General features: G+C 39.3%; 1 protein-coding gene across 3 annotated transcripts in view; it reads right to left on the reverse strand.

Annotated features, from left to right (window-relative positions):
• JMJD1C (jumonji domain containing 1C) overlaps positions 1–25,170 on the reverse strand; it is a 255,790-nt gene that overhangs the window by 84,418 nt on the left and 146,202 nt on the right. For 2 of the 3 annotated variants that reach the window (XM_090058297.1, XM_090058298.1), the window contains exon 3: positions 3,492–3,605. In XM_090058297.1, coding sequence (XP_089914423.1) covers positions 3,492–3,605 — 114 coding nt within the window. Of the gene's footprint in view, positions 1–3,491; positions 3,606–10,457; positions 10,978–25,170 lie in introns of those variants that run through there. The other variant, XM_090058299.1, reaches the window with a different exon arrangement.

Genomic DNA, 25,170 nt, shown 5'->3' on the forward strand with positions numbered 1-25,170 from the left:
TTAGAAAAAAACTCTCTCACTACAGGGGTAGTAAGGCACTGGAACAGGTTACCCAGAGAGGGTGTGGAATTTCCATCCTCGGAGGTTTTAAAAACCTGACTAGACAAAGCTTTGGTAGGCATGATATAGCTGGGGAGGGTCCTGCTTTGAGCACAGGGTTGGATTAGATGACCTCCTGAGGTCCCTTCCAACCCTCATTTTCTATGAAATCTATGAAACTCGTGTGTTAGAGCACTGAATCTGAACTTTGTTAGGGTCTTCCCATTTAAACCTTAAACAAAAATTTAAACCTTGCTTGTTTTGGCACTAAAGGATTAAGACTGTAGAGCTCCTACACACATGCAGGAAGCCTGCTCTGATGCACTGGAAATCCAGTGCATCGGAGCAGACTCAATTAAATAGAGTCTGCCGGAACAGGGAAATTGATGCGCTCTGGCAGCCTTGTGTGTCATGTGTATTAGTGTCACCATGCATCTCTGCACTGGCAAAATGGCAACGGCGAGCTTTGAAATAAGACGTATCTGATGAGCATTATTTCAAATTGCCTCACTCTCATTTTTTCAGCATGGGGACATATGGTGATGCTGATACATGTGCCACACAGGCCGTTTTAATTAGCATGGCTCATTAAAGTGCCCAGCGCCATGCTGGAAACCCATGTAAAAAAATGCCCTTAGAACTTAGACTACAACAACGCACGATAAAAAAAAAAATGTAGTTCAACCATGAAGGTTTAAGACATTTAGGGACCTAAAGTATTATACACAGAAAATACTACTGTTAAGGGCCCAAACCAGAAGATTAAATACATTTAGAAAAGGATTAAAGTTGAATGATTTTTGCAAAGTTGTGTTAAGTGCTTTGTGTTCAATGGTATGATAACAGTATTCTGGTTTAAGCCTTTCCAAAAGAGGATAAAAAAATTAAAACTAATTTAGATTTTAAACTGCCTGAAAGAAGGCACATGTGTTTACATGGCAGTAACTTCAATGTTGGTACTCAACACATTAGTAGTTTTTCAAAAGAAAGCATGTTAAGTCACAGATCTTCCAAAAGAGAACACCCAGCATATCAGTAAATAAAGCTGTTTAATATATTATGCACATATAGTTCTACTGATGCATTTTACAGAAGTGTCTTTTAAAGCTGAAGAAATCCTCACAATTTTTATATGCACGTTAGAAACAAAAATGCTTAGTAACAAGGCACTGTGGTCCCCAGAAGTGAAGGTAAAACTATGCCTCTGAATACTGTTTCCAAAATATTTTAGGAACTGCTAACTATTTCAGTTATTTTTTATTAAATATTTGCACAACTGGTCAATGATGGTTAGAATCCTGGCACAGATCTGCATTCAATGTGCAAGTCAGAACCAGTCTTTATTATTCCATCAATACCTAAAAAAAACAAACAAACCCAAACTTTCCTTTTCAATGATCTCCTCATTGGTATAGCACAGAAAACTAATTTAGGTTTCTCTCAAGACCTAGCAATGTAGGATGGTCATACGTTAGTGCTCTAGCACCTAGGTCATCACAAAAGACGTATGGAAAACACATTTACCTCCCACTAACTCAGACTGTCTACTCCATGTCAGAAAGCAGGCCAACTGGAAGCAGAAGCTAGGGAAATCTTACACCAACACCCTCTATGTATTATGAATCATATTGCACCTTTTTGGTGAAGTGACGAATTCTATTCCCCAATATCAAATCTGCCATGAAATTCCATTCATTAAAGTATTAGTATGAATGTAACTATCTTTGAAAGTCCTTAATGCAAGAACATAATGGACTGAAGTATTTTCTAAAACCAATTATGTCAACATTAGCAATTCCAAGGATTCCAATTCTAGTTAAACTAAAAATCTCCAAAATCTAAAGCCAGTCTTTGAAAAATTTAGTGAAGCCTCTTCAACTCTCAAAACACTTTAAAATAGAAATAAATGCAAACATACTATGAAATACTGGAACTTAGATATTCCTTTGTTGTAACTGTGACACAGTGTTAATCAATAAGTATGATGATGTAGTCAGAAGTCATATGGCGTTTTCAAAAATTACTGCATTACTTTCATTTTATTTTCTCTCTTCAGGATAAACTCAGGAGTGAGAGAGTGCAGAGGACAAGCGCGTGGGAGCATAAGAGTAAGCATGTGTGAGAGAGAGAGAGACACACACACACACGTGCAATTTTGTGCGAATGCATGTGTGCGTGCCCAGGCATACACAATTTTTTTGACAATCATCTGCTACACTAAAGGATTCTAAACACTTATTGCATGGGACATATGTAGGTGTCTGCCAATTGGCCAGATGTCAGATGGCTTGACAAAATGCAACATTTCTCCCCCATAAATTCAGTTAGCTTCACTGTAAATTTGCTCAGACTGCTCTGTAGGAATGCAACACAACCTTCTGCCAAAAGAAGGATGATTCCATCTACTGGAATAACATTTCTGGAGAGAAAGAACTTGTGCGTGTCTCATACAAACCACAAGAAAATTAAAGCAGGCATTTTCTCGGTGAATGAACGAGTTAGGAGACTGAAATTGGACTTAGGCAGTACAGGTTTTCAGTTTGTTTAGCATCCTTAAATATTAATGCTACATCACAAAATAACCAAACCATTAAGTAAACTAAAATAATTAAATTCTAGCTATATAGTTCTTATTTTTCCATGTATGTGGCGGAGGGGAGGGGAATTACAGCAATTCTGAGTGTGGGAAAGATATTGTACGGAACTGGATCAGCTGTTAACAAGCTCTCAAACAGTTTCAAAATGCTATCTTTGTATATCCTATAGAATATAATCCCAATCAGAAAAGAATTCATAGAAAGTAAGTAGTGGCAAACCGAAGTGTTTATTCAAACATTCAATTCTTTGTATTTGTCACATAAGAAATCTTTTGCAAACTTTTCCTTACAGAACACAAAATATTCTTGTTCTTAGGTTCTAGTCATCAGATCCTGCACAAACCTTATGTTCTGATCACAAATATAAGCTAACATCAGAACATTTTTCCAATTAATAAAGGCTGCAATTAAGAAATCTTGAATAGTGGACAATGACCTATTTTGTCTACTGTCAGGAAGAAACAGTTTTCTTTCTTTAAAGTGAAAATGGACAGCTACTCCATTTAATGAAGTATTACTGTAACCTGAGGCTCAATAAACCAAAGTACAGCTTCAGAAGGGCAGACCATACACTATTATCTACTTGGTCATTATTGGTACTGGTTAATCTTTATCAAGTAAGCTATTTTACTTATAAAAATTGTATTGATAAGGGGCTGTGTAGTGTTTCTGCACCCCATCATCAGATTCACTACTAAAATCTGGCCATGTGACATGCTAAGCACCACTAGCCCTCAATGAATACCAGGAAATGAGGTGCTGATTATTACATAGTACTTGAACTGTAAAAAGTATGTGGAAAAGAAAATAAGTAGACTTCAATTAAACTAGATGTACACTACCCATGCTTCTTACCTGATAGGGCTGAAAGGCACTATCTTCAGTTACAAAATCCAGTTGTTTGTCCACAAGGAATTCTACTGCAGTGATTGAATTGTACACACTTTTTCCAACCAAGGGCTTGAATGTCTAAAAACAAAATTTAAAAAAAAAAAAAAAAAGGAAGCTGTCAGGGGTCAAAACAAAAAATCCAATTTCCCCACAGTTGCAGCAAACATAAAATGATGACATAACTGGTGTTTTAACAGAAACAACAGCAACACTTCTTTAAATAAAAAACAAGTTAATGCTTAATTATCTCTTAAGAAATCAGAGCAACAAGTACCAATTAAAATGTTTTTTCTTTAAGTTTTGCTTTTTGTTTTTGTACAATGATTGTAAAACCTGGGACAAGAAAAGGGAACTACAACATACATTCTTCCTTTTGCCCACTGTTGGGCAAGAACTTTAACCACAGAAGCTCAAAGTCCCACTTCAGAGCCCAGGATTGTACCATAGGTACATAGCTCACATTGAAATTCCCACTTCCTGTGTGCAGACGATGAGCATAGACGCATCTGCTTAAGAAAGCACATGGAAAGGAACTGCAGATAAGAGTTGCTCCATTCCCTTGCTGAATCTCCTCTTCCATTCTCCCTAGGCAGTTTTCCCTTGTTCTTCACTGCCTCTAAATGTCTCTTCTACTTCCCTCCTCCCTGCTACTCCTCCCCACTGCCAGCTGCTCCTGCAGAGCAGTCTCAGACCTGACAAGCCTCTCTGCTTAAGTTCCCTTCCCCCTCCTCCCTTGGGCATCTGGCAGGAAGCAGGAAACCTCCTCCACAATACAGGCAAGGAAAAGAAGTCCTACTAGTTCCTACATACTCTCCAGGAGAAAATGATGCATTTGGCCCAAGTGGGCAGCAGTAGCTGTAGATTTGTAAACCCTCCCACTTCATGGGACAGAAAAAAATCTTGCACAGAAAATGTGTGGGAAGAGAGTGAAATAGGGGAGGAAGGTTCTCCTGGAGAGATAGCAAAGAATCACTTCCACTGGTACGATTTCCAAATACAGAAGTGGAGCATGGGTGTGACTGGCTGGGGATGCATCAAGAGAAGAATGGTAAAATGAATCCCAGAAAAGTGACTTGAAGGTAAAGGAGAAAGAATGGAATTGAAAAACGGGTAGATAACAGGAAGATGAAGTTATTAAATGAATGAGGTAACAGAAGGAAGGAGGCTATGACTGTTAGCACAGACCATGTGCATAACACAAAGGGAAAAAGCAGGGAAAGAAGAAAATTATTATACAAGATAGAGAAAAAGGAATAAAGGGGAAAAAAAAAATCACAAAAAGATAGAAGGCATACGGTTAGAACACAGGAAAGAACAGAAAGTATACAAAGCTTTGTGAACAGTGTACTATGCAATGCTTCAAGACATAAGGGTGACACCTAGTACTTACACAGGACCCTTTTCAACAACAGAGTTCAGTGCATCTTATAAAGAAAGTTATTATTACCCTCATTTAGAGACAGGAATACTGAGGTATAGCAAAATGAAGCAACTTGCCCAAGATAATTCAGCAGACAAATGGCAAGCCAAGTGACTTGCTCAACATCGCCCAGCAGGCCAGGAGCAGAGGAAAGAAACATTAAGTGTTTCAAGCATTTTGTGAAGTTCTCCCAAGTTTCGGTGTAATGCTCCACTGCCTTGCCCAAACTGACTTTAATGTAGAAGATTGTATGCATGATTATAAGAAAACACGGCATAAAATAGTTGACCTGTGGCTATCAATTTCACCATGGACATCTAAGCAGGGCAGAATCTAGAAACTATGGCATGTAAAATACGTAATGAGAAAATTTGGGGGAGAGCCTATTCCATTAAAAAGTACTACCGTCAGCCCAAGTGTGCAAATATTGCGCAGTCTCACATGCGACTTTTTTCATGTTGAATTCCTCTCCCTTGTTTTTCATTTGTCTCCAAATCTAAAAATTAACACCCAGCTTTATCCAAGTCTAAATATAAGCCCAATACAACATTACCCAAAAGTGTGGTCAATGCATTCACTATAGTAACTCCTCTAACATAATGAAAATGCAAATAATCAGACTCTTAAACTCTCCTAAATAAAGATCTTCAAAAGTCTGAATACTAATTAGAAAAAAGAAACAAACCTCTCATTCATACTAATTTACAAATTAGGAATAGGATTATGTCATCAGAAGGTACTGTTGAGCATATAAGGATGTTCCTTGCTAGTGGTATGAGTAAAAATTCCAGCACTAAATATATCTGGCATTTGTACAAGTGAAAAGGGATACTCCTATTATAGGAGTCCTATATCTTAGTTTATTATAAAAATACTCCATTTAAGATTATTTTGCTATACATTTAATATCCAGATTTAACATGCCAGGCTTCTATATTTAATTTCGTGATTATCTCTTTATATGTGGGGCTAAGTGAAGAGGAAGTATGTGGAAGTATACGGCATAAAGTTTGGAAATTCCGGATTCCAAATGGCTGATAATTACTTAACTTCTACTGCTGAAGGGCCTTTGCTCTAAAGCAGTTTTCACATATTGGGGCCTTGGATAGGTAGCTGTTTGAGTAAGTCAAGGATGTAGTTCATGACATCTATACCTAAACACACAATATAAAACAAAAAAGGGGATTCATCTATTTCAGATTCTGATAGCTATTTAAGTTACGGATTAGCATCTGCACTCTACTTACTCTTCAAATTAATTTTTTTAGTGCTGTCAAATTACTCTTGCAACAAAATTTATTCTTAATATAAATACCTGTATGTAGAAGGTAACTAACTAAACACACACTACAGGCACAATGTTTTCTTTCAGGTTTTGTAGAAAACTACATAGCAAGTTACATGTGAACCACCAGATTGATTCCTGGCACTGCAAAATCTGGTCCCAAACACTATTTTAAAATGTGATTCTCCCCAGAAAATTAATTCTGTTTCTCTTATCCTTTATCAAGCCAATACCTCAAAAAGCTGTGGGAACGCAGCTCCACATGGCAGATAGAAAGAAAATAAAGCAGAACTGTACAATGTTACATAACCTTGTAAAAGATGCAACTGGCCAGCTGAACATGCTTAAGTTGAGATTTCCCCAACTGTAACAGAAAGCATTATTATATGAAACATCTGCAAGGAAAAGGGTATCATTAAATCAGTAACCTGCCATATATAGTGGGATCCAAAAACCCTATATATATATCTATATAGATCTCTACCTATCTATCTATATATATCAGTCAAAATGTTAGCAACTTGAGAAGTTTGTTTTTTCTACTCGGTAGCCTAGATACTGAGAATCCCAACATGCAGTGTTGCACCCCATGCATTATATAGGGCTACAAAAAAAAAAAAAATCATCCAAGCCTCCTCTACCACTAAACAGCATGTAAAACATATGACAACAAGAAAATATAAGGAAAGGCTCAAATGGTCTCTTTATAACGTTCTAGAGAAAAGAATTTCCCCTCTTTCAGTTAACAAGGCAATCAATGAACAAGATAAATCTCTGGAGGTCTGTATTTGCTGGAAACAAGGAAAACCAAACATCTTCAGCCAACTAATTCTTTTACCAGGACATCTCTCATAGTTTTACCATCTCCATCTGTTGCTAAGTCTTAAACCTCTAAAAATCCTAATTAAGCAAAGCACTTAAGCACATGCTTAACTTTAAGTGACACAGGTCTTTTTCTGAACTGGTTCCTTCAATCTTATTCTCTTTGCCTGTATTATGATCCAGACCTTGGCAACAAGAACTTTATGAATACAAATGTTTAAATTTCTGTAATCACCAAGGTCATTATTATACATAGCTCTTACACTGACTCATCCTTCTCATCAGCTTTGTACTGCTTGGCAGGGGCAACTGGGACAGCTTTCAAACTGATGGCAAAAGTCACTTTCAGGCTTTTGAGAGAGAATTGGATGCAGAAATTAAGTGGATTAAAATATTGAAAAAAAAAATCTTGTTACTTCATAACAGTTTCTTAAACGTGTTCATGTTGAATATCATACCTTCAGAGAATAAAATTTTCTTGTGGGTGCCTTTTCCTTGCATGTGAAACCATGCAAACTGCCTTCCCATTTATCATCACAGCATCTGGGTAGCAATTACAAGCACCTCTTCCTTGAAGTACCAACAAAAAGAAAGCATATAATGCAATTTCAGTGCTTACAGTACAAGTAGTAAGCTGCTGGAAACAAGGGAAGCTGATACCATGTGACCAGCCAGTTCTCTGGGGGCCTCCAGCACATGATCAGAGGATTACCAGTGTGGTCTAAGAACCGCAAATTTAAGAACTGCTTACTAAAGAATATAAATTTATGTAAATCACAGTAATTAAACTGGCTAATTTTCATCTCAAAAGACCCATTTTAGAAATGGAAAAACAAAGGTGTGGTTTGTTTGCCAGATTATGTAAATTTATTATTATTATTATTATTCTTGTTTAGGTGGCCCAGCTACTTATAGTGCAATCTTCATTCCAAATAAATATGGTTTACATAGCTTTCTTATGTGCTGATTTACCTTTTTAAACTATTCATTAGCCTAAAGTAACAAACTACACTGAAAATGTACAACTTTGTATAAGTTATTTAATTATATAAATGGATACATTATATACAAAAGCAGGTTTTCAATTAAGAAGTCATAGTATTCAGCACCATTTGCTTCTTTGGCAACATACAGAAGTGATTTTATAAAGTTTTCCATTTAAACTATAATAGCTGAAAAATAAGTGCACACTATTAAGTAAACCTTTTCATATATTGTTTTCTATTCCAGCTGTTTTAATCTACAATAGAACAACATGCTGGCACCTGCTCATCATGCTACTAAATCGTTAGACCTCAAAAAAACTATAGTTTTCTTCCCATGTGTTTGTTGGCATGATGACTCAAAGACAAAACTACCAAGTGAAAAAGTTTAAAAGAGAAAAAAGATAATTAAGTAGTATTTCCAGTCCTATTTTGGTTCATTCCTCCTTGTGCAAGTCTCCTTTACACAAGCAGTATAGGTTGTTTGTATTTCCTGTAGCACAGCTAGCCTATTTCTAAATTGAAAAACACATTATTTAGAACACATGACCCTACACACACCTCCTTCTAAGATGTCAAAGGGTTCTGAGAGTGTAGTTAAACAATCGATAACATGGACTAAAAACGGTAATGATAATCATTAGAACTTAAGCAGCAATCAAGCAAGAGTTTCTACTTTTTTTGGGCCAATCTGTTTGGTGGGGCTTTTCTTTCCATTTCTTTTTTGCTGCATCAGGAAGAAAAATATATGGATAGCTCCAAATATAATTAGAAAAGTTGAAACCTTCCATAGTATTTTCTTGTTCCTCAATATTAAAGGCAGAATTCTGAATCTACCAAAAAAGCTAAGTATTTATATTTGTGGAAATACAGTACTTTGCTTCTGTAAATAAGACACACAAAAGAATTTTAAAACGTATTTTACTCATTATTTTAATACTGTGTGCATCCAAAAAACCCCCACTACCTATATGTATTTCTGACAAATGTTTCAGGAACATAATAAAGGTATTTACTATGCAACTGATGAAAATTGAAATGTATGAAGTTTCAAAATTCAGGCCACATCTATAAGATAAACATACAGCCAGCTTTAAAAGAGACAAATAGTGTATCCATTATGCATGTAAATACTTAAGGAATGTGGAACATAATTATGCGGCGCAGTAAAATGCCAGTATAGCTTCTTTAAATCTGAAAGGGACGAAATATCTATCATTTTTTATAAATATAGCAAATGCTTTAGTATCTGGCTTCTCAAATTAATCTGGAATAAACACTTTATAATACATCCAAGTACACTGGAATGTGAGGAAATGTAAGCAGAATTTATGCATCAGTAATTCAAGACTGCAGATCTATTATTCTGCAAGGTACTGCCACAGCCTTAGGGAAGCTGCCATTTGATGAAAGTCACTGTGGGATAGTTCTGCTAACAGATGGACCATTATTCAATAGGACTACCAAAGACACCATAGTAAAGCAATGCAAAAATAGCTTTTCTAGTCAATATTCAGAGCTGGAAAAAAATATTCAACTACTGGTTACAAAAATGGCACCAACTAACTTATTAATTGACACACGCACTGCATGCTACATATTGCAAACTAAAATAAACCCCCTCTGCTGTGTAGATGTCTGCCTTTCTATTATGGCCTATCACTATATAGGAAGAAATGCTCAGAACAACTGTATCCTGTTTGGAGCTCCATGCTGCACTACATTCCTTTCACATGAGAAAAAGCAGACCAGATCAGCCCTCCCTGAAAGGCATTTTTTAAATAAATCAGCCACAGTCCTTAAAACACAACTCAGCTGCTCAGCACACCCCATGTTAAAAGCACACCATTTAAAATGTAATAGGAAACACATACATCAATTCAAAATGGTGGAAAAATATAAGCTCCTGCTCCACTCCAAGTCCTTCCAAAAGGCAATCTTTTTGTCAAGAGTTTTGCTGGCACATGGGCTCTCCAACACCAAGTCTGCAATTAATAAGTCTGAACAGAACTCAAAAGTGGAGTGGGACTTTTCAAGCTTTGTGCAGCCCAACAACCCCATCGCTGGGTCCTTCAGGGCTCCCAGGAAGGGGCTTGGGAAAACACCAAATACTGCTGGAAACGGGCTCTGCCAGCTGGGGGGAGCAAAAAGATAAGGAACTGAAAAAAACTCCAGAGACATAGATATTTCTATATATGTACAGAGATAGATATATACACACACACACAAGTATTTATGTCTATATCTGCACATATATTATGTATCTCTATCCATCTAGCTCTACGTTCTTTTCTTCTGTCCTAGCAATGAGCTGGGTCCGAGTATACTGTTTAAATCGGACGACTACCGCAGGAAAAGAGACACCCGCAGGGCCCCTCCGCCCCGCCGTGGGCGGCCAAAGCCGCGGAGACGATACAAACCTCAGTGGGCCCAGGCCAGGCGCCGGGAGCCCCGCGGCGCGAGGCGGCCCCGCTCACAAGTCATGGCCGCGGCGCGGCTGGGTGGGCGGGTGGCGGCGCGGCGTGTCCGGGGCTCGCTCCAGCCAGTCCTCGGGCTCCGCAGACCAGAAGAAAATGGTGCTCAAGCCCCGATTTCCGGATTCGGGCACATCGCCGCTCCGGGCGGGGGCGGCCGCGGCGGGGCGGGGCGGGGCGGGGCGGGGCAGGGGGAGCCGCGGGCCCGGACGAGCCCGGGTCGGGGCCAGTCGAGCAAATGAGCGTCTCCGGGGCGGAGGCGAGTCACGACTCGCTCTTTGTCGCCACCGCTGTGGTGTGAACGACTAAGAAATCCTGCGGCGGTAGCGCTCCCGGATCTGGGTCATGATCACTTCTGCGAGGCCACTTGCATAACCGAGCAGGCCGCGCAGGAAGCCCCGGGCCGCACTTCCCTGCGCCCGCCGACAGCCCCGCCGCGAGGAGAGCTGGTGCTAGGGCACTGGGGGAGAGGGGAAGAGGCGGTGCTCTGCAAACTGTAACTAATCCCTCGTCACAGGTGGTGATGGAGTCACTTCCAGCACGAGTCACATTACTGATTACTCATTTGGCTGGCCGGGAAGGGTGGGTCATAAATTTAACTGCAGACAAAGCCAGACTAGTGGTGAGACTGACAGCTCAAATAAACCATCCTCCCCCTCAGCCAATGGAGGTATCAAATTTTTACTTTCCCGATTTACTTGAAAGAGACAGGAGACGCGAAAGCAAGTGATACGTTTCCAGGCTCTCGCCCTCTGCTTCCTGAAGGAAAGCCTCAGTTTTGATTCTAAAACCAAAGCCAAATTGTTACCGATCAATCCTTACTTTCTAGACTGTGGGTACATCAACACGAGTGGTCATTGGCACAAGCTCCCCAATCTAATCTCTTGGTTAGGGAAAATAAGATATTAATAAAATATATTGGCAGATTGCCATTTACAAGAGCTGGGATTAGGATTTTTCCACCAAAAAATCCCCCCCCCTTTTAAATTTTCTTCCAGTTAATTATTTTTACACTGGCAGCAAATTATCCCTAAAACTGTCAATAAATCCCACAGATTATAAAAGGTACAACTTTTCTAGCAGCCCCAAGAGGTCTGCTGGAAGACCAACCACCAATCAGATCAGAGGACAGTACACAGAACAACATTCATAGCCAGAAAATGAAGCAATACCTCTTTTGCTTTCTACAGTCAATGACTTGCAGGGGCTGGCAGTTTTCCTATTTCAAAGCCTTTGGGTGCATTATATCCCACAATGACCAGCAGTTACACAAAGCGAAAGAAAAGGAACGTTTTAACTCTGAATTTTGCTCACTTTCCAAGTACAGCCTGCTAGTTCCCCTCTGCAGGCAACTGGGTATTTAAATAAATACCCATTGTGCTGCTCTACTATTGTCTCTGGTAATAATAATACAGAGACATGTTGCAGATTTTTAATTTTTGATTATTTGCTATACATTATATTTTAATCTACCTTCTTCATGCTTTTATTGTTGTCTGCATCTCATGCAAATGAAGAGCTTTTTATCCACCAAGGAGCTTTCTTCCCTAAATGTGTGATAACCTAACACACAGGACCAGGAAAAGAAACCATATCACCACTTCTGGGGATGGTGTAGCCTGGCTAAAGCTACATAACTGCGAAGACTATACTTTCTTTCAATGGGAAATGCCTCTTGTCCTCAAAAGCAGCTTAAATAGAAGGTTTCTTTTAAGTGCCCCTTGAGGCCTGCCCAATTCAAAATGACAAAATCTGACTGGCTTTGCCTAATTGCCGTATATGGCAATCAGGCTGTCAGAAAAGCCAGGGATGCACTGATCATGCTCAATCTATTCCTGATGTTGGAGGATTCAACAATTGCTCATCTGATTTCAGGCAACTAGGGAATTAATTTAAACTGGCTTCATGTGCCCAAAATTATATCTTTAGGTCCTTTATTGCATTCAACCAGAGAAAGGCGATTTAAAGTGTCAATGGGACAAACCTATCTTTGCACAATCAAAATTAATCAAATGGGTGTGTATAGGTATTTAGAAGACTGTAATCTTTCACCACAAGTGGACATTTTTAAACAATCAATCCATACTCCCTACCACCAGTCAACTGCAAGAGCTCCTCAATTATACCCAAAGATATTAAGATAGATATTTTAGTGACATCAACTCAATTTAAGTCTTCAGAGACTTTTTGGGGAATGTTGCTTCAACTACTTTTACTAACATAAAGCATGAGAAGTGGAGACAACAAGAAACAGCTCTATTTCTTCTTCATGTAAATCAGTTTCGTATGTTTTTCAGCAGCTTATCAATTCTCTACCACTGAGTCAGGGCAATGCAGAAGGTATATAAGAGAATTCAGCTATATGAAAGCTTCCCCCACGCACTTCATTTACAGTAACAAGGGCTCAGAACTTCTGAAAATCAGAACTTTAGTTATTAATATGATCAACTCTTGCAGGGGAAAAAAACACCACTGAATTTTTATATATATGTTGAAAAGAAATACATTTCAAAACAAAATATTGTATTTATTATTCTTATTTCTATAACTGGATTCTAATATGATCTGAAAGTTTATAGAACTTTATAAAAAACATTTTAGTTCATCTTTAAAATGACCCTAATTTTGTATCATTCTAAAGAAAGACATGGCATTGTTTCTTTTACTAACAGCTTCCCCACAATTTTTCTTTACTGAGCCTTTAACATAACAGTTCTGAAGCTCTAATTCATTTCAGTAACTGGAAACAACTGAATTACGTCTACTACAAAGTACACTATATTTTCAATTATTAATATTAAATTATTAATACTATATAGTACATTTTTAACAAAGCAGGCAATCCTTAATACTATCCAAGACGTGCACATGTTAAACCACAAATCACAAGTGGAGGACAAGGAGTTTGTGTGTTTGCATGAAGTTTTATTCCTAGAGTATAACTCAGTAACAAAGAATATGAATATCCAGTGTAGCAGCCTTCATTTATTTACATAAAACCTTTGACAAACATTTTTAAACTAGTACCACAGAGTAGTAACATAAGCCAAATGATGCATGGATTTCCACTATTTGGAGATGTTCTCAGTGAAACTCCACTAAATATGGCAAAGATCTCTTTATCCTGATATAGCTACAACTGGTGCAAATGCTAATATAGGTGTGCTACCCCAATGTAAACCAAGTTTATTCCAGTCTCGCTGACTCCTGGAACCTAAAGTGGTCAAGTCAATCATGAAGAAGTCACATTTTAAAATACTAATACCTGGTGGGTGGTGAATGGCTTGTAACAGATAACTTGGTAACATTTCTGAGACCCATAGACAGGTATTAATGTGCAAGTTTATTTTTGAGACAGGCCAAATTTTGCACTTGAAAAACAAATTACAGTTGCATTATTTTAGCACTAATTTAAATTACCATTTGCTTCATCTCACAACCAGGCATAAACTCTGTGAAATTATTCTTACTGTAAGCTCAAAAAACAGAGCTGTCTTTGTTCCCTGGCACTGCCAGTCAGTCCCCTATGGACTCAAGCAGCACACAGAACTGCACTTAGCAAACAATCCCTGACCTTCAATTACTGTCTTGGCTAACTGCCACAGGATTCATGTATTACTGGTAACACAGTGTGCCCAATCTTACAGATAATCATTCAAACTAACTTTGAATCTGTGAAGAAAATCCAAACATTCCTTCTTTAACAAAAATTTGGTCATGATCTGCACCTTCAGCTACTGCTAAACATTCCTTGGGTATGCTGTAAAAACACATCCAGCTCTTTAGCCTGAAGAAAATGTGACAGAAAGTATTTTCTGGGTTTTATATTTTTAGAACTAAGTTTAAAAATTCTAGGTACAATGTATTAGTAATGCCTTTCAGAATTCATCTGTTTCAGTTGGGGAGAACAAGGATGGGATCAGGCAGTTTTGTAATTCAAGTGATTATTTCTCCAAGGAACCTTTTAAACTTTGGGATGTTTCTTATTCAAAACACACTATTATATACGTTTCATCTTCATTTCATGTTCTATCACGTTTGCTCATTTAGACTGCCAAACATTCTGAACACTATTTTTGAATACTATTTATATAAAACACTACAAAGGGAATACTCCTTACTGGCAATGGCAGGGCCTCATGCAGCTCCTTTGTTGTAGCAGAGGGAGAGGGGGATTCTCAATGGCCAGCTGGAGCTCTTTTATTTATGAACTGGCTGACAGCCAACTCTGAGAATGAGTCATTGGCCTTCTGGTAGGCTAGTGGCATAACATAACCAGAAAAGAGCATGAGCATTGGGAAATTAAACACACACATGTCCACACCACCAGGACTGTTGGGGTTTAACTGTATTTTAGTTACATTACTTGAATGCAGAGTGCAGTAAACAGGTCTTCCTGTAAAATGCAGCCAGTCCCCTATCAATATGTAACTCCAAGAAGCATGTATACAGGACTAAACTTTAGCTAGGAAAGAACACAATTTGATGTCATAGATAGAGTGAAGACATCATAAAACAATATTCAAATTATTTTAAGATAGGAACCTAAAGACAACAAAGTATTTAAAAAAACAGCCCCCCTGAAACAGTGTAAATCTGTTCTGTGATGTGATTACAAATGCCACTTTCCTACATATCTCTGCTTCCTGTGTACATTGATTCCCCTATCCGATTAGCAACAAAAATATTTTTATATTATTAGCATTTCAGTACCACCATGCCATAAGAAAGGGAGCTGAACTATGTTCTGAGTCGCACATCAACAGAAATAAGAATATTTCACCTGGAGGACTAAGTTTTGACTTAAGTTAAACTTATACAATCTATGAGGACAAATGGTGTACTTGAGTGTAAAATATGAAATCAAAGGGTGCAAGAATGTTAAACTCCAGCTGATCTGTCTAAGGCAGCAATACCAGATAGAACAGCCTGATATTCACATCCCAAGCCAGTTAGAAAACCTTCCTACAATTTGGAAATTCTTCCTTTTACTAAGTAAATCTTATGCTGAGATACAGAAATGAGGATAGAACCCCAGCATGCTATTCTTAATAGCATTTCAAACCTAAGTCATGTTTTAGCAGAGAACAACGTGATAACTGAAGCACAAAAATAAAGATCAGTGCATATACTTATGCATAAGTACGAAGTCATTTTATGGCCTTTTTCAGACAGAAATAGTATATTTGCCATTCATTTCTTAAAAGCAGCTTTTAATCTTTGTGTCCACCTTTTATTTTTATGTTTACAATGCTTAAGCTTTTTTCTCTTTCTTTTTTTTTTAATGGATTTTGTCCTTTTCCCTTTGGCAAACATCTGTTCTTCTGCAGTATGAACCAACATGACTCCACAGTTTTCCACCATTACTCTGTCAAAAACCAGATGGATGCCCATCACTGATATCAGCTCAGTTCTGGGAATAAGGTCTATTAGTAAACTTTAGCTCCCTTTGTGGTTAGGATTGGCTGTCCCCACTGTAGCAAACTAATAATGCTGTAAAGACAGACTTTTAAAAAATTGCCATTAAAATAAATTCCAGGTGATAGCAATGGATAGGAGTTATTTATTTGCTACTCAAAATCTGCTAGTAGTTTATAAACAACTTTATGAGATAATCAGATTTATAAATAAATATTTTATAAATAAGTATATTTGAGTGAATGTAGTTGCTCAGGACAGGTACTAGACTAATATACTTCAGTCTCTCTCATATTAAGACTCCATTGCTAATACTACAGGCAAATCTCTCTTACCACATTTCTTTTTCATTTCTAAGCTAACTGGATATGCTATTTACAGTTGCTGTCTGGAGTTCCTACCTCCCCCACTTCCAATTCCATCCTAGGCCCTCTCCAAAGTAGCTGCTCCACTTTGTACTCCAAAGAATCTACCCTTTGAAAAAAACTTCTTAATGAGCCTTTCCATAGTTGACAATGCTCTTCTTGAATTTTGTCCTCCCTTCGGCTTCCACTGTTCTCTCCTGGTACTCCTCTAACTGTTCCTTCAGCAAGTCCTTTGGAGAAGTCTCTTTTCCAAACCACCCTTTCAAATTTCTGTAGACACTTCCAGAAGGGACAACTGTGGCACTGGTCACCTTTTCTTCTCCATCTAGATTATTCAGCTGTAAGATGTAATCTACTACAAATTCATCTACCATTTCTAGGCTGACTATTCACAGATCTAACTCTCTACTCCAGATTATGTCCAAACTAAAAATCAGAACCTCTCTTTCTGACATCTATACATGAATATCTAGCTGTCGCTGAAACCTCAACACAGCTAAACAAGAACCCTTAATCTTCTCTCATGCCACCTCCTTTCACCATCACTGAGGATCATGACACCATCCTATCAGTCAGAACTCTAAACTCTGAATAGGTGCTTCTTCAGCTACAACCTCTCTAATTCCATATATCCAAACTATGTGAAACTCCTGAAGATTCTTTCTCCATAACATCTTTAAGATATGGCCTTTCTTATCCTTCCACACAGCTAAAATACTAGTCTGGGCTCTTATCTTGTATCTCAATTATTGCAACATCCTTTCCTTTGCCCTGGGCAAATGCAATCTGGTCCTGCTCATATCTATGCAGAGTACAGGGGCAAAGCTCACTTTCCTAGCCCATTGCATGAACTATATCAACCTTCTCTCTTCATCCTCTCCACCTACTGCCCCTTCATCAAATAAGCAACCTGTCTTTACTTACCTGGCCTTTCATGGCCTATGTCTATGCTTCCATCTTTCATCCACTATCAAAAATCCCACTTCTGCCTGCAACTGGTTCATAATGTTAGTTTTCCTTGCCCAGTTATTAATTTTTCAAACAAGCACCATTGTGGTCTCTTTCAGACTGTCCCTTACACTTTGAGAAGAGCTCCTATAAACAACACAGCCGTCTCAATTTCTTCCTTTAAATGCCTCCTTTTCCATCATGTCTCTAAAAACCTTGACAAGCGTTTGGCTATTAGCATTCTGAGACCACTGCCTGTCTGCTGAAGAATACAGTCTCATTGTTTCCTTATGTTCCTGCATCTGAGTGCCTCTATTTGTTACTGTCCCCAGTATACAAATTGGGTCACAGACACTTTTATTTTTGTATAGTATGCAGTACAATGGGTCTCTAGCCTATGACAAAAGCTACAATATCACCCCCACCACCAACACTGGGGATAAAGGTTGCTTCTCTGCATTGCTGTCAATATTCCTTAACCTTTTCTTTCTGAAGGTATTATGAAGATCTTGTCTAGTCATTTACCATTCCTTTAGGACTGCCAACATACATACCCCAGTTAATTCTTGGTTTCCTTCTTTGGGGATAGTGATCCTATTCTAGGTCTAACATTCACACCCTTCTTCATCTTTGTTATCCCAGACCACTGATAAACGTTCTGTTAAAGGCATGATGTGGTCTGATTTGTGATCCCAACAATCATACCTCCTGCCATACCACACAGGAGATAATGTATGGCATACATATGGCAGGACATGATCTTGGGATCAGGGATCACACCCTACTTGCCACTACAGGGGGAGCCCAGGATCAAGATATTGAACTCCCTCTGCACCAGCAAAGGTGCCTGACAACCAGCTGATTGTTAGCCAACTCTAGGGATCCACCAGGCCAACTAAAGCCCCTGGAATTGGCTCCTCATCAGCTGATCAGAACCATATGGGGGAAGGAATGGTCTGCCAGCTGCTAATCAGCTTTTTGGTGGCAGCATCAGCACTACACCAGGGCTGGTAAGGGCCCTGGTGGGGTTCCTGCCAACTGCCAATCAGCTGATTAGTTCTTTACCATTTTGTGCCTGACTTACAGCCCTGGTATGGTCCACCCTGTCAGGCATTCAATTTAAGATGCAAAGAAAACCAGCCACAAAATTACTGCACATTTTTGGTGCCGTAATTTTTTGTCCGGTTAATCTTTTTCTCATGCCATTATTTGACTGAATGTGTGACTACTCTTTAAAACACGATTAACTGGTTAATCACATTTTAAGGGTAATGTCTGCCAAAGGTCCTATCTATATTCACCCCTCATACTTAGCCGCTGGCAAAAGGCTGGGCAGGGTGGCACCTTAGAAACTAAATGGGTCAGAGTAGGATCAGATAAATTTCAGACTAACATGGCTAACTTGCTCTCCATAGTTAACTTCTGACAAACTTAAACTGACCTGAAACCTGCAGCTCCTTCCACTCACAGAACTACTGACTTCCTGGATTCAGCACATTTCACTACCTCTTCTTCTCATTTCCCATAAGATGAAGGCCATTATAACAATGATGAGTTCTACTTTTTATGCTCCCACTATTTCCTACCTCATCTCACCTCACATCCCTCATCTTTTACCTCTAGTGTGCATATCGTTTACAGAGTTCTTTCTACATCTCTTGGGCACTTCTCCTTCCCTTTTTAACAAAGTTGAAATAACTGTCTAACTTTTCTTCCCCTCACCTTACCTACACATCACCCACATCTTGGGGTGACATCAGTTTTCAACTTAATGATCCCTCCAATGCTGCTGTGTTTCAATACCTCTTGTTAGCCTCCTCATGGCTCTTGTTTTGGCCTGATTACTCCATTCACCAGCTTAGTCACTTTCCTGGCTCATTTAAACTTGCTGGCTTTTGTTCTCATTGCTCTTTGACTATTTACTCTCCTCTGGCATAACCCAGTGTCCTCTTTATCTGTCACACAGTGGGATGGCTCTTAAAGAAGACTGAATTTAACCCAGTACAGGCAATCCTCAGACTTAGGACACAACTGGCTCCTGAAAAACACGTCTTAAGTCAAAATGTTGCAACTTGGAACCGATTTTCGCATAGGAAACAATATTATAAATAGGGGACTGGTTCCTGAACCGACAGCCTATTTTCACCAAAAATAACCCAAAATTTTGTACTTAATCAATTATAGATGAGTAATATAGCTACATTAATGTATTTATATTGTAAATAGCAATCATATTGATTTGGAAAGACTTCTTTGAGGCGACTTTTCTGGACTTTTTGAAGGGCTCTTTGTTGGACTTTCTGAAGGGTTCTTGACTGGAGTCTTCTCAGGAGTCTTGGCTGTAGGCTTTTCTGCAGTCTTGTCTGCTTTCTTAAAGACAGTGTCCAATGAAGTTTGGACAGATGTTCTCCAGGGAGATGGGCGACACAGAGAACTTGTTCACTGGTGTGGCGTTGCATCAGATCAAGTATTGTAAAGAAAAAAAAATGACATCAGAAAGCTGAAACAGGGTGTCAATTTATAAACGTCGTAAGTGTAAAATGTTGTAATTCAAAACGTTGCGAGTCGAGGGCTGCCTGTATCTTCAAATAAATCTGCCTGCTAGGTGATAGGTTTGAGGCCAAATAGCTATTGACAGCAATGGGTCATTTTTCCCCCCCGAATAAACGGCTCAGGAAGAGAGACATGTAGGGAACAGGGTTCTTGCAAGAGATCAAGAGCAAAAGGAAAGGACCTAGGAAGTCCTGCCTAGAACTACCTATAGCAAAGTATGAAACCCTCAAGAGCAGAAGCCTTAAAAAGAGGCTTAAAGAGAGGCTTGAGGAAGTCTCAGATAGCACGAATATGCTGTGGGAAAGAACTACTCAGTCCAGCAAAAGGCTCTTGTACAGACCATAAAGCAGAGAAAGACTTGCTTTAAGCTGAAATGCCCATGTCATTTTAATAAACAAAACCCAACCAGAAGGGGTGAAATTGGACCTATAAGAACATGAATGTGGAGAGAGGAGAAACCAAAGCAAAGGCTAATATTTTAGCTGCCCTCAGTCCTTTCCTTTCATCAGAGCAGGGCAAGTAATTTGGAAACTTATATATGCATTTAGTTTTTTTTTTCAAATTAAATACACCACAGTATCTATTTGTCTAGACTTGGTGTACTTATAACTCTTCATTCTCATACCATATTTTGTATCCTTAAAATCCATCTCTGCTCATTCATATTTTACTGACTACATATGCCAAATCACACAACTGTGTCAACTTCCTTACGTATAAGATTTACATTCTCATTTTTCAACTCTTCCTTCAACCTTTCAAAACAACCATGTACGTCTACTTTTATGCTACCAACTCCTGACTCATCTTCTGGACCTTGCATGAACCCTTTTTCCACTACTTCCTTCCCTTTCTACCTCCTTGGTGATTTTCTGAACTTCTTGGTAATCGAACTGAAAATGCTCACTGCACACTCTCACCTCATGTCATTCTTTCACACTTCTTTGCTTCTGAGCCTTGAGCCTCTTTTCTTCACCTATTTCTTGTCATTTGATTCCCTAATTCCCTTAAGTTGTCTAAACATTAAGTATTCTTGATCTTTTCCCTCTACCTCCATTGCCACTGCCTACCTCTTCTTTCAACTGATCAAAAAACCCCTTAATTACATTTCAATCTTTTTGTTCCTTTTCCCCCACCCTTCCAAAATCAGAGTTGTACCCATTTTCTTCCTTCCCAGCTATCTTAGCTCCCCTAAGGCTCATTTCAGTCCTTCCCATTCCATCACCACCCCCTCAAAAAGCGAACCAGCAGCTAAATCAGAGGCACCTCTTCTTTTGCCTTCTTGATCTACCTGCTGCCTGGGCCATGGTTATTCAATTTTCACTACTGGCTCCAGTCTGTGTTTCTTTGGGTCTCTTTTCCACCTTACTATTTCTTCAGTGTCTTTCTCAGTGACCTCTTATTCTCCCATCACTTCACCCATTTTTTCTGTGCTCTTTACTTCATCAATTCTTTTTTCTCTCTGCCTTGAAATCCTCTTTGCCTGTTGTATAGCTATCTTCCAGTCATGTCTGCATGACTTCCCTCCTACTCCACCAAAACTTCCCTCTTCCATTCTCAGTTTTTTAGATGGAGGTTTTGGACCTGGGTTTTGGACCCTGCAGACTTCATATCCATCTAGAATGGCTTTCTCCTGAAGTAACAGACACTGTGTTTGGGGGCTGGACCTGATGGTCTCACAAGATCCCTTCCAGCCCTAATGTCTATGAAATATCTGATTCTAGAAAAATCCTTGAAGAGGCACAGCCCTTAAAAGGTTTTTGGGCAGACTGGCCATTGCCAGTACCAAAAAAATAAAGCTCAAGAACACAATAAGGTAAAATAAAATAGAAGATACTCAATTCAAAATCTGGTAAAAGTGCTTACAATGTAATGCCAACTATACAACAATCTGAAAAGCAAACTTCCAGTTTTCCACTTAACTCTTACAAAAAACATAGAGTGAAAGGCAATTAAATTTTGATCTAAGAGCTGGTATATTGTTACTAAGTGGGTTTTTTTTTAATTGCCTAGATGAATTAAGGCATCTAAATCCTATTTTTAAAAATGATATTAGGATTTAGTGAGCTCAAATCACTTTAAAAATGAGATTCAGACCCAAACTTACTTAAGTGTTTTTGAAAATGTTGGTTAGCTTAACCCACTCACTCTCAGCAGAAGGGGTAATCTGATCTATTAGTGATATGACAACTTTATTTAAAAGTATTTACTCTGTTTACAGAGTTATAGGTTTTGTTTTTAAGATTTGGCACCTATGGCTGAACAGGACAGCGCAGATCTGCCCCTGCCATGGCACAGATTCCCTGTGGCAATCCTGACACTCCCTCATAGTCTGTGGCTGGGGCTGGTGCCTTGCTTGCCCCACCCTAGTTATGCTACTGCAAAAACATCTTTTAGGGAGAAGTTCTAGGAGCAGGCTCTCAAAGGGAATGTTCAAACAAAAGTTTATGTATTGCATAATAATGAGGGGAAAAATCCACAGAGGGTAGGATTTGGACAATGATTCACTGTACCAGGTCAATGCTGAATGCAAGGTTGGAACCCCATGTAAGATAGAAAATAATCCAGCTTTTATACTAAGAAGGCTCCCCAATACCATAACATCAGATTTCCTCCCTTCAGGCAGCAATCCCGATGGATTAACATAATTTTTCCTTTTCAGAAAAGCACAGCACAGATGGTGTTGAAATTATTTCTCTGTCAAACAAACATGTTTTCCATTTCTTTTATAAATTCACTCATCTTCAAACTGTGACAGCTGTGAGTTTAACTTAAAAGTCAAAGTGATCCAGATCTTGTTCATCTCCTTTCTCTAGAGACTCTAAAAGGTTACACAAATATGCCTCATTTGCAAGTTTTTCCATTAAATGAAAACGTTTCTCTTTTCTGTATTCAAAAATATTAACATGTCAAACATTTAGCATTTGATGAATACAGGACAACGTGTATATATGATTCTTCTCAAACTTTGCCTTAAGGTTAGATTACATCTATCAGAGGTTCATAGGACCCCTGGTTTCACTTATGCACCTTACTGGAACAAAGACAAAACTGTGAATAAATAAAACCTTATTAACTGCAAATGGAATTACTAGCTACAACAGCATTTAAGGCTGCCTAAAACTTTCCATGAACAGACATTGTTTTCAGGTGATTATGAAATGTTGTCAAATTATTAAAATTTGGAATTAAATTTCCATTGCTGAGCATCTTCCTCAGGCTGAATTTATATATTTTAAAGTTTCAGTTGAAAAGATTCAACGATTTCCAAGACCGGCGCCATCCTGGTAAAAATTGTTTTGCCCATGTGAAAAACTAGAATTGTTTCATTAGGAAGTTTAACACCTTCCTTCTTCATAAGGAACAAAAAATTAGTGAGGGGTTATCCTCATGCCTGGGTTGTCCTTTAGTTAGCACTATGAAAGTCTGCCAAAATATGGCCAAGTTAATAGCCCTGGGGGAAGGGGCAAGCAGCAGGGTGCAAGTTCACAAGTGCTTGGTTGAGACTTATTGAAGAGAAGCAGCAAAATTATCTGAGTATTGTCTGTGCTGAATATACATTATCAACACAGAAAAATGTGGAAATGAGATGCATGTGACAGTAAGGAGAGAAAATGAACAGAGACGAGGGCACAAACTGCATAGGGGAACTACTCTGGCCCCTACCCTGACTGCTGCACATTTCAGAATGGGTACTCTATATATAAACACACTTTAAAGCATCACTTTTGTACCTACTTCTACATAGTACAAACTTTTTTTATCTTAATTTTGTGTCTTAAGCCAAATCAGCCAAATCAGTTCCAAATTCTCTCAACTAAGCAGAGCTCAATTGTTCAAGTCTTTGTGACACTACCACAGGCAACTACCCTACCTCCCAGACTCTTCAGCTCGTGGCTTCAGATATTCCCAAATCTGTAGGCACCCTATGTGCAGGTCCCAAGCCTGGAGGCCTTGGAGTTCAGATGCCCCCCAGTCTTGCTTGCCCCTAGCCAAAAAGGCCTAAGGAGTAAGGTAGAGAGAAAGCCTGAGAGGAATCCCCCATCAGCATAAATTGCATAGCCAAGATTCTCTTGGAGGCATTTGTAGACTCTTGCAAGGGTCAGCCTGTCTGCAGTGCAAGGGACAGGTCTTCACCCTCTAACTACACCAAGTCATTCAAGACCAGGAAGAGGAGCATCTCCCTGCCAGGTAAGTAAAACCACCTGGGCTGAAAATGACTTCATGATGTCTCCCTCTTCATGATATCAGTCCAGATCCAAAAGGCTCATGATTTCTCATATAGTTCACTGGGCTGGGCCCCAGCAGAGTCAACAGCATTTCGAGCCCTGGTGACCCCACAGCTCAGCACTGCTCAGTGTGTGTATATGTACACTCCAGATACGCAGATGAGGCACAAAGCTGCCTGGATCCATCACCACCCCATACAGGGCAGGACCACATACTAATTATACAGGACAGCCTGTGGGAGGGGGCACAACAGAACCTCTCGGCTACAAAGAAGTTTGGTGATTTTTGCCAGATATTTAAGGAACATGAAGAAACCAGGAATCATTAGAAATGGGAAAGAAAGGCACTGCTCAGATATGGGAGTAAACAGGAAGTTGCACTGCATTTGATATAGTGGTTCACCATGACTTGGAAAAGTATTAGCACTGAGTGGGACTGAGTACAATGGGCACTATACTTTTTCAGATCGACTGCGCTTTTGGATAAAATCAAGCATTTTTGGCACCAAGGGGAAGGTGTCAGGGCTGGCTCTGGCCCTCCTGGTGCTGTTCTGGTATTGCAGTACCTCCAGGTCCAGTGCCAGGTCCCCGTGGAGGTAACTAACACCCAGCCATTTTTTTTAATCCCAGTAGTCAAGTTCCAAATTTCAGCTGAGTAGAGCTCAATTGTTCCAGTCTGTGTGTGGTTCTATCATGGGGAAAGTATCCTCCCTCCCAGAGCTATCAGTCTTGGGCGTCAGATACTTTCCAAATCTATGGCAGGTATCCTACCTGCAAGCCCCAAGCCCAGAGGCCTTGGGGTTTAGATGCTCCCTAGTCTCACTTGCTCCTAGCCAAAAAGCTGAGGTGCAAGCCAAGCGGCAAGTGTGAACACAGTCCCCATTGCCACGAAATTGTGCAGTCGAGTTTCCTGCATTCAGGGAAACCTGAAGGGGTCAGCCTGCCTGGAGTGCAATGGACAGGTCTCACTTTGGGAGAATCGCCTTGGGAAAGTTGCAGGTGTTAGCCTGCCCAGAGTGCAAGGGACAGGTTTCACTGTGAGAAAATCACCTTTATGATCATAGTGTCTCCCCTGCCAGGATGATCAGTCAAAAGGCCAAGCTGATAGTAGCCAAAAGGCCAAGAAGTGACCCCAACATAGGTCAT

This window comes from Crocodylus siamensis, chromosome 7, assembly GCF_052110815.1.
Source record: "Crocodylus siamensis isolate JL-2025a chromosome 7, ASM5211081v1, whole genome shotgun sequence".
NCBI classification, from domain to species: Eukaryota; Metazoa; Chordata; order Crocodylia; family Crocodylidae; genus Crocodylus; species Crocodylus siamensis.